General features: G+C 41.4%; 1 protein-coding gene across 2 annotated transcripts in view; it reads left to right on the plus strand.

Moving 5' to 3' along the window:
- LOC104686246 (myelin-oligodendrocyte glycoprotein) overlaps positions 1 to 7,309 on the plus strand; it is a 33,877-nt gene extending 26,568 nt beyond the window's left edge. For both annotated transcript variants that reach the window (XM_019283012.3, XM_010394599.3), the window contains 3 exons: positions 1,008 to 1,346; positions 2,479 to 2,520; positions 5,668 to 7,309. In XM_019283012.3, the coding sequence (XP_019138557.1) occupies positions 1,008 to 1,346; positions 2,479 to 2,520; positions 5,668 to 5,771 (485 nt within the window). In that variant the 3' untranslated portion in view covers positions 5,772 to 7,309. The remainder of the gene's footprint in view (positions 1 to 1,007; positions 1,347 to 2,478; positions 2,521 to 5,667) is intronic.
- Positions 7,310 to 11,145: the final 3,836 nt, after the last annotated feature.

Raw genomic sequence — 11,145 nt, forward strand, 5'->3', positions numbered from 1 at the left:
ACTGCAATCTGGTAGGAATTGTCCTGCTTGATAGTGGCAGACTCACCCATTTGTGCAAGTTTTAGTATGCTTTCAGCTAACTGGGAAGGATTTATAGAAATAATTGGCATCAAAGTTATTAAATGAGCAGTGTGTGTAAGTGGGGTGCAGCTGGCTGCCTGTGCCCCTGTTTGTTCAACTGCAGGATACCATCACCCTGGCTCCTGCATGTGCTGGAATTGGTTGGGAAGGTTGGTAACACCTCTGCCTGACGTCTAGGACACCCACCAAGTCTCCCCAAGGTCTTGGAAAAATCATTTATCTAAAGTGGGAATGACAGACTCTTCCTTCTGGCTGCTGGAGATGACCACCAAAGAGTATGAGAGACCCCCAGACAGGGGTTAGCAAGACTGCACCAAGCCAGACCTGAAGAAAAAAGCCCTGTTCCATCCAACCCTCTGCAAGATTTTGCAGGAGAAGGGAGATGGGAGCCCCAGCACATTATTTACAAGTCAGGAATCACAGTCTGGTAGCCAAATAATGGGAGTTGTGCTAGACCAAACTCATCCAGGAGTTTTCTCCTGGTCTAGCATTGTTTTCACACTTCTCCTTTTTTTCCAGACAGACTTCCTACAAAACTAGAACTTGTTTAATCATATCTGCCCTTCCCCACTTCCCTGCATCCCCTTTTCCTCTTGTGAACTGACCTATCAATTAAAGTCAAATCAGACACCTAATCCCAAAGACTGAGGATCCCCAGGAGCTGGAAGAAAAATCACCAGCTAAGGAGACAAGTGGGAACAAGTTCAAGCAAAAGCCACACTTACGAAGTGAAGGCAGCTTGCACATACCAACATCTGTCCTGCTGCACAGCTGGCTGGGCTCTGAGCACACATGGCCCTCCTGGCTGGAAACAGGAGGACTTGGGAGGGAGAGTGCCAAAAATGATGTGGTGAAGCCAAATTACAGGAAGCCTGGTGTCCCTATCTCTGCTGCACACTGATGGAATTGTCTGGGTTTTATTCCAGGTCAGCTGGACACCACATGCCATGCATTTGTTGGAGAAACTGTGGTTTTGCCTTGCACCACCACCCCTCCTGGAGACCTGACCCTTGCCAAGTCAATGCTCTACTGGCAGATTGGCACGAAGATAGTGCACTTCTTTCAGAAAGGGCAGGATTCACTGAAGGCCCAGGACGAACATTTCCATGGCAGAACCAGTCTTTTTCTGGACCAGATGAAGCACGGCAACCTTTCCTTAAAGATCTCCAATGTCCAGTTAGAGGACAATGCAGAATATACCTGCATCTACAGACAGACCGGGGGTCATGAAACAAAGAAATCTAAAATTAGACTCAATGTATCAGGTAAGGTTTTGTTTAGTTCAGAGGGAGTGAGTCAAGGGCACTATTTCTTGTTGATAAGCCATATATGGCCACTGACAGGGATTACTTCAACTTTTAAAGCAATTTTTCACTCAGTTTCATTCTGTTCCTTGCTTTTGTTGGAAGAATATGTGAGAAAGAAAAGAAAAATCTCTTTGTTAAGCTTCAGCCCTTCAGGACTCCTAAAGGCAAGGCCACTGCCTCTTCGTCCTCCCTTCACAGGAGACATTAATGAATAATGTCCCCAAATTTAAGCATTTGGTTATTTATGGGTTGGTACTGTCTTTGATCCACTTTGCCCCAGAGGAACAGGAGAGTTTATTTCACTGTTTGCCTGTGGGTCTGTGAAGCAGAAGTTTAATCTCTGGCAATTGGATCCAAAGTCCAGGCCACAGACCCTTTCAGAGGGATGTCAGCCAGTGGCTACTTTCCTTTTCCCTTGCAGCTGGAAGATGTGGATCTGGTGGCAAGGCTGGACAGATGCAACAAGAATTATTATTTTTCCTTCTTAGGAAAACTAGTGAGACCAGAACACATGTTTGAATAATGCCAAACAAGTGAGATCACATGTTTGAACTACCTACAAGCCACCATAAGGATGAAGCATTGAGTTTGACCAGCTGACCAACTGAAAAAGAAAATAAAAAAAATAAGGGATACATATCAAAACAAATAATACCTTTTTTGGGTGTCTTGCTTGAATAAATCAGCTGGAAACTTTCATTATGTTCAACCACACTGATTTACTTCTGCTTAAAATAGAAAAAATATATATCTTTCTTTTAATGGACATAATTCTCAAGAGAAAAATGTTTTCAAAACGTAAAGAGAAATACATTGGTTCAAAAAATTTCAAAGTGACATGTTTTGCAGTTTTCAAAATGACAAAAATTGTTTTGAAAATGCAGAATCAAAATGTTTCCATCATCTAAATTTTGGGAGCAGTAAGGTATCTGATATAATTCTGTGATCATACTTAAACTTTGAGTTTGTTTGATAAATGTATTCTTCCTCAGGAAAAAAAAATAACATTAAGCCTTAGATCAATTATCAGAAAAACAGAAGAAGTTCTAGGCTCAAATAATTAACTTTGATTATTGTGGGTTTTTTCCAGCTCCAGCTCCATCTAGGATTGAGGACCCACCTTCCCCTTCTGGTAAGGCAGTACTCCTTAACTTGCTAAGTGTCTGAGTGGTTGTCCTGTGCTTTATTTTGCATTTGCAAGCTTGGCAAAATGTGCTGAATAGACACAGTCCAATAAACTTGGGGTGCTTGTTCTCTCTTACTAAGCCTGGCAAAATACAGCTGTCCCAGACAGGGAAAAATATCTCCACCACTGAGACAGAGCTCGATTGCAGAGAGAAGGATGCTGAAGTGCCGGGAGTCACGAGTCCATAAAGACACTCACTAGTATGGGCATCATAAAAATCAGTAAAAAACAACACAGCAGCCACTCGGTTCTGGGAGTTAAGGCCTTTCTGAATTACCTTGGTAGGAATAAATCATAGGATCATCAAGGCTGGGAGACACCTGCAAGATCATCCAGTCCCACCATCAGCCCGGCACCACCATCATTACCCCTAAACCATGTCCCCAGGTGCCACATTCAGGTGGCTCTTGAACACTTCCAGAGTCAGTGACTCCAACAACTCCCTGGGCAACTTATTCCAGTGCCTATAACCACTCTTTCAGTGATTTTTTTTTTCTAAGTTGAACCTCCCCTGGCACAATTTAAGGCCATTTCCTCTCATCCTTTCATTTGAGACATGGCAGAAGAGACCACACTACAACTTCCTCTCAGATAGCTGTAGAGTTAAACTCCCAGGCTGAGAAATTTGAGGGGTCCTTTTGCTAATAAATATTAAAAAAATACATGATTAGTGACTCCACATAAGTTCTTCTGAGAAATTAAGGTAGATTTCATCCAAAGGCAATTTTGCAATATAATACAGATGTTCATAGGTTTATTCATTACAGAAAAGTACACTAAGATAATTTGTAAACACTTCTGGAGTGAATTCAATGCAGAAGGGATGTCCACCTTGAACATGCCATCGTCAGTAAGTTCTTCCCTAATAATCCTCCTTTCAAGCCAAATGATTCTTATTAGTGCTACAAAACCTTAAATTGGCATCAAACCTGTTACACTTGTCATATAAAATCAAGAGCTGCAATTTGTATTTTACTCAGTGGAGCTGGAAGATATGAAACTTTACATAGCAATTATTATATTACAGTTAACATGATAAGTTCAGCCACTCTATGGCATTACAGACAGATTAGGCTGCAATAAACTCAAACAGAAACTAAGAAAGAGAAATGTTCCAGTGTTTTATCTCATGATCACACAGGAAAAAAAAAACAGTTCTTGTGTCTCATGAACAAAAAAACAACTCGAAAAAATACAGGAAATATCCATTTTTAGACCTAAGATAGGTAGTCTAGCTGGCTTAAAGGTCTTTGAAAAACATGAAGTTAAATTCAAGATGGTATTACGTGACTTCACATTACTTTATAAGAGCAAACAGAACAGGAATTAGAAGCTGTTACCTTCCACAAGAAATCAGAAATTATCAAGGGTCAAACTTTTTAATGCAGAAGCAGTGGAAGATTCTCAAAACCAAATGTAAGTGGGTTGTATTTCAATGAGATAGTTGTAATATGTTTGGCTCAGCCAAAACCTTCTGACAACTTTCCCTCAATATAAACTATTTCTTATAATGAAAAGGTGTTTTCATTGAGGAAAAAAATTACTGGGACAAAGGAGGAATGTTTCACTTTGTTATAGGAGTACAAACTGAACCACACACTTTTGACACCTGATGGTTCTTGTACTGCAGGATTTTGAGGGACTTGGGGATGAGGAAAGAACAGTCTAACTTTTTAAATGTAATTTTTTGCAAAAAGGAAAAAATATTTCCTGTTGTCACCTTCTTTTGAAGAAAACCATCAGCTATAGCTCCCTTTCTTTTTAAAATTATTTATTTATTTATTTATTTTCAGCAATTTCTTGAGAAAGGGAGAAAGAGAATCTGTTTTATATTAGTTGTTATTTGAGAAGGGACTTAGGAGAATTAAAAAATGACCTGCTGAGAACAAAGGCATCATATGCAGAAACAGTTCTTACATTTCACAGTCAACCAGATCAACAAATACTATTTTTATGTAAAACAGAAACAGTTTTCATCTGTTTCACTATGGCTGCATTTCCGTTTGTTTCCTGCATGGATTATTTTTCCCAACTACTTTAAAGAGCCAAATTTTATTTTCACTCTGAGTGTCTTGCAAAAGTCCTTCAGGGTCAATAAAACTAGTTTACCACTTTCTCTGGGAAAAACGAAAGGGTCTGGGCCTGGAAGAGGACACAAAAGGCTGGGAGGCTTGTTGTTATAACCCTACATTTATTTCAAAGCATTCCTGAGGACTACCTGATGTTTACTTCTTCTCTCCACATTAATATCACAAACTCCTTCCAGGAACAGGGAGGAAGCACCCTGGGTAGAGATAAGTTAACTACAGTGAGATACTGACAGCTGATACCACAGCAACAGGAACAGCCCTTAGGCTGGTGATGTAAAAACCAATATAGAGCCTGATCTTCCCAGAGAAGGATTAGGACCTGAACAGTTATAGAAAAAGTTTCTTTTCTTCTTAAGTCAGGGGTTGAAAATCTCTTTTTACTTGTGCACTACATCCAGCACAGGTTGAAGGTTTCACCTGCACCAAGGGTAATTTGTGCCCTGTGTCCACGTTGTGGGTTTTGTACCAAAAGTGGCACAGTGCTGCTACCATCTAAGGCATGTATGACCTAGGCTTTTTAATGTTTATTACCATTATTTATGGACTCTTAATCAAAACATCTGCCTCAGGCCCTGAGTAGGAAGAATGGAAATGTATTTTCATCCTAAAATCATAGAATGACTTGGGTTGGATGGCTTCCCAAAGATTTTCCAGTTCCCACACCCCTGCCACGGGCAGGGACAGCTCCCACTAACCAGCTGGCTGGTTGTTGCTTTTCTATCAGGATTTTAAGCAAGGATTCTCAGTCATCCAGAAAATTGCATTAATTGTTGCTGAGTTTCTGTGAAGAAGAAAAACTTCCTTGTCCCAGTACCTTGAGACTGTTTTGTCTGGACTGTGCACAGGCACATAAAAGGAGAATTTTGAAAATGAGACAAAATTAATTGTTTTTAAAACATTCCTCCATCAATGCATTCATGTAAAATGTGTCATGCAAACTTCAAATACACTTTTTTGTCAAGCCACCACTTACATGCTGACTTCGTCTCTTTTAATTTTTCAGGGCAGAGTCAGATTTGCTCTGGAAGCCCCATGGATGTGCCACGTCTGGCTATGCTTCCCTTCTCTTTCCTCCTCCTGGTCCCCCTGGGGTTTTGGCACTTGTGACTGGGGAAGCCAACCTTGTCTTCGGGAAGTTCTCCTCACCAGAGGACCTTTCTGGTCTGTGGGGTCAGTGTGACACCTGTTCCAGAGCTACAGGGAAGAAACGCCAAGAGCTGAGAACACACCAAGCATTAGGTGTTTACGTCCCACATTCTGGTGTTCCACAAAACCAAGGGCAGCAAAACTCTGAGGTGGCAAGTCTGCTTTTGCATTTGTTTCTTGGAGTCCAGTTTTAGTGCTGCCAGGATATATATTTTTGGATTGTGGGGGTTTGCTTTAATGACAGGATGAAAGGCTCACAAAACTCCAGGATCACATTATAACTGATCCTAGTGAGATCTTCTGCCTCTCATCTGCTGTTCTTCAAGACAACGGAAAGGAAGAGTGGGGTTAACTACTCTCTGTGTCAGACAAAAACTGGAAGTAGGAAGACACTCCCATTTTGTGAAACGTAAGGATGGAAACCTTATGAAACTTGATTCTGGAACTTCAGCTTCTGTTTTCACTCTTAAGCGTCATGAGTTATCAGTAAGAACCCTTTTTTTCCACAAGAAATGTAGTATTTCTTCAGTGGAAGGGTAAAGTTGACTGAGAAAGATGGTAGAAGTTCATAAAATATCCACATAGAGGAAGGAAGTGATGTATTACTTAAAATTCCACTGCTAAATAAGCCAAAAACTTCAGAAGGCTGAATTCAGCATTATCTCTTTTTGTCGTGAAACACGGCAAAGCTGGATTCTTAAGCTGGAACTGTGCAATGAGAAATTGGTACTGTGACGATGTTACTTGTTTAAAAATTGTACCTTTGGAGGGGAAAAAGCATTGAAAAACTCATCAGAATCATTGTAACTGATACCTATGCAAACTGAATGGGTTTACTTCTGGAAATGTTCAGTTCAGGTAGCATAGGCGTCCTGCGTAAAACTTGGGTCAAAAGGATCCTGCATACAAACAATGCTGAGAAAATGCAGAAGTTTTGTTTGGGGCCAGAACTGCAACTCCCCTGTTTCACAACCAAAAAGCATCCAGAGAACAGAACTACTCCCCACAGGCTGGTGATCAGCAGCGACTTAACTCGTCCCTCCTGCTGAGCCCTCGGGCAGGGGGAGTGACTCACGAGGAAGCCACTTTGATTTGGAACAGTTGCATCATTTTTTCCAATGGAGAGACAAGATTGGTTTTGCAAGGAGGAAACAGAATAAATCAGAGCTTAAAATGGATGTAAAGGAGACAGTTACCTTTGAATTTCTTAACTAAAGGCCCTTTCCCCCCATGGTGGGGAAGAGAAACAAAATCCCACACACGGCCTGTGCTGGTGCTGCAGTGAAGCTCAGCTGGTATTTGGCTACCCTGTGTACAGAGCAGCTCAGTGCAACAGCTGGGGTCCAACTGCACAGAGAGATTTGACTGTAAGAATTGTACATACTGTGACTGTCTTTTTGTGTCCCACCCTCCAAATGTTTGCCTCAGATTTCATGTATTTTTCAAAATACAATTTGATTACAAATAAAAACCTGAAATAAAACCAAAAGCCGTGATGAGAGCAATCGCTTGGTCTGTAAGAGTTCTTTATTTGTATTCCGTTTTTTCCTACGGTTAGAGAGGCTCCTCTGCAATCAGAAAGTTTAAAGGGTAACACCTGTGTAGTTTTATTGGCCCTAAAAGTCTGGACTGCTTGCCCTCATCTCAAGGACTCTATGACTTCTAAAAATCCATAGCCACTTAGGCAGCCCAGCATTTCTCAGGTGTAGAATCCCAGAATAGCTGAGGCTGGAAAAGATCATTGAGTCCAACCCTTAACTCAGCACTGCCAAGTCCACCATTAAACCATGTCCCTCAGAGCCACATCTACACATCTTTTAAATCCCCCCAGGGGTGGCTGTTCAGTTAAAGAATCTCAACATTTTGGAGCCAGCTGTGTGTGTGAGGAGACAGCCCCTGGCACGTGCTCAGGCATGGCTCTGATGGATCATCAGGCAGAGAGAGACTAGAGGCGAATTCCCTTGCCTGCAGTGCCCCTGTCCAGGGGGCTCCTAGGAAAAAACCATTCTGTCAGGAGCAAAGACTTGAAACCATATCTAATTTATAAGCTAAGGTCTGTGTTTTGTGTCACACTTGAAAACAAACCAGGAGCCAGCGCATTTTAGGAGCAAGCTTTCCTCTTTGCAAAGGGTCCCACAAGGCAAAGAGATGTCGAAACAGCACATCCTGAAATAATTTGCTCTAGCTGTGCTAATTGCATTCCCACATAGAGCTGTATGTAGCAACAATCCAGACTGGAATTACAAAATTCCTTAATCAGTGCACTGACTGTCACATCAAAAAAGACAAGGTCACATCTTTTAGCCAATGCAGATGGACATTTTTTTGGAGGTGCAGGTGTAACTTGGCTGTCTGCTTCCTTTAACGGTATCCTCCCCTCCTTTCCCTTCTCTTCTCATTTCCCTTTACCCTTTTCCTTGTCCTTAAACCTTTTCTCTTAACGTTTCTTTTCCAAACTATGGGCAGATTTTGAGTTTATATCTCATCCCAGGTGCCTTCCAGTTACACTGTACATAAGACATCTAAAACCTCTCTCTCTCCCCCGATTCCTCCCTTTCTCCTCCCCACATCAGTCACAGCTCTGCCTTTCATTCCCTCTAGATCAACAGGCACTGTGTGAGTGCCGATTTAGCCTATACTATTTACATACTAAGAACAGCATTTCTCTCCACTTTTACATGGAATTGAAAAGGTGTTTCCATACTTTTTTGAGTAAGGAAAGACATTTGACAAGAGTCACAAAAGAAAGTTGAAACAGCAAAAAACAAACAAACAAAAAATTCCAACCAAGGTTGGGGAAGCCAAAACATTCCCACACCTAGTTTATAATTACTTTTTCTCTTATTTTTTTCTAAATTCTGTTTTTGTTTCACCTTTTGAGAAGAAAGGACTATCATGAATGTATCACTACACACTCAGGGTATGGTATAAGAACACAGGGCAAGCAGCTCCTGTTTCCTGAACAGCAAGAATTTTAAGAATGAGGATCTGGAGCAAACAAATGAAGAGGAAGGGGAGGAAGAGAAGGAGGTTTGTGGTATTTTCCAAATTATTACACTAACCTCTGCATCCTCCGGGGATCCCCACGGGCTGCAGGGGCACAGCTGCTTCACCATGGCCTTCACCATGGTCTGCAGAGGAACCTCGGCTCCAGCACCTGGAGCACCTCCTGCTCCTCCTTCTCCACTGACCCTGGTGTGTCCGTGTTGTTTCCCTCACATGTTCTCACCTCCTCCTCTTCTCTGGCTAAGGGAAAACCTGTGCATGTCTCACTTCCTTTTGATTTTCTTCTTAAATATGTTAGTTACTTATGCCAATCTTTTTTGCCTGCCAAAAATTGCTGTTCGGGGCTTCTTGGCCAACGATGGGAAAGAGAGATTGAGCCAGGGCACGAGTGGTGCAAGGGCAGCAGCAAGAACTGAACTGCAAGAACCCAGAGGAGCCCTGGCAGGGCTGTGCTCAATGCTAAAGGACAGAAGCAACACTGGGGGCCACCTGCAGCAGCCTCGTCCAGCCTCCAGTCCTCCTCGTTTCAAGTAACTCCACCAGGACACTGGAAGATGCTGGTTTTCACCTGCCCTGATCCATGGGCATCCCTGCCACAAGGAACCCATAAGTCACTGGAAATGTAACGCAAATAGGTATGTAATGTAAACTGTTACGTAAATAGGTTATGTAAATTGCAAAACCAAATACACAAATAGTCTTAAGATTGTGTTTAAGGAATCCAGAGTTGTAGCACAGGGTCCTTCTTATGCTCCCAGCCCAGATGCACCTTTATTATTGCTGGAATAAAGAGAGGACTTTGCTGCCCTTTTTTCACAGTACCCTCCAACAAAGTAGAAGAAAATTAAAACACAAGGAAACCCATTTCAGTAACACCTGCATGTTTAAAGAAACCTTGCAATTTCAGGCCCAAACCGGAATCTTTTACAGGAATCCCTTTATGGCACAGAAGAGAGGCAAATGCCTCAAACCCAGAACACACTAATGGAGAAATCTCAGTGGTAGCATTTTCCCATTGACAAACCATACAAAGCCTTTTTGATGCAGGCAGCTCACAGCATTTTTATAAATTCAGGGAGAAAATTGGTGAATTTTATAAATTCCCCAACACCATCCCTGCACAGTGCTGGAAAAGAATAATTCATGGTTTAGGGGGAGGAAGCTGAAGCAGTGCAATTTGTTCCAGCTGACGCTGTTGACAGATGAAAAATCTGTCAAGATTCCCCACTTTGTTTTGGATATGTTTTGTACCAACAGCAGGAGAAACTTCCTAGCTATTGCTTTAGATAGTATTGGGCATTCATTCAATCAGCATCATAATTTCTTGGTGATAAACTGAAAAATATTAGAAGTCCAATCATGTAAATGGACTAATGTATTCATTCTCAGAGAGTGAAAATAAAAAGTTTTAGTAATAGGCCCAATATAAACATATGAGGTAGATTATATACTATTTAATTTCTACCAACTTTACAAAAAAAATTGTAGAACTTGGCTTTTATGGCTGCTGTGAAAAGTCACTGAAAGAATTGGTGTTAATAGATTATCACCTGTAAATCAAGCCCATTAAAATTGGTTTGTAAAGCCATGATATGAATAAGACTCTGATGCTTGGCATAAACTTTTTATACTTGAGTCCGCATACTGTGCTGTTGTTGGGAAAATAACGTTTATTTCCTTGTTGTATCATTCATCTGTTTTTAAATTTAATTTCTGTGTGCTGTTCTGTGCTATGTAAGCACCTCCACTGACCAGTGTGAGCTGGGTGACCTCTAAATGTTGTTTACAACTCTCCTTTTTTATGACTCAGATTCGCAGCAATAGTTGGGATGTTGAAATGTCCCTGTTTACTGTATTTTCCCAGAGCTGTAGTTAATGCCATTCCCAGTGGTTTTCTACAACCACTATTCTAAATTCCTTCAAGTGAATGTTTGAGTGACCAGCAGACCCTGAGTTATCCTTTCTCGGCTGGGTGATGACACAGGAAGTGTCTTGAGAGTTCACTCACTGTGCAGAATGTGAGGAGTGTTCTTGTGTCTTCCAGAGTTTCATTGGGAACGAGAGGGATTGCTTTGAAAACTAAGGAGCACAAAAACAATTCACACATTTAAGGAGTAATCTCCACTTCTCTCACTTGCAGTACCTTGGTGGCCCACACCTACATATTCCATATGGCAGGAGCATATGGCTGATAATATGCTTCATTAAAGAAATTTTTAAGAGGTCTTTGGACATTATTCTTGACAAAGAATGGCTGTAAAAGCAAGTTAATTTTTTTTTCAAGGTTTGGCAGTGACACTGGTAAGAGTCAACAATGAGTTAGTTTGAT

The sequence above is a fragment of the Corvus cornix genome, chromosome 1 (genome assembly GCF_000738735.6).
Source record: "Corvus cornix cornix isolate S_Up_H32 chromosome 1, ASM73873v5, whole genome shotgun sequence".
Lineage (NCBI taxonomy): Eukaryota > Metazoa > Chordata > Aves > Passeriformes > Corvidae > Corvus > Corvus cornix.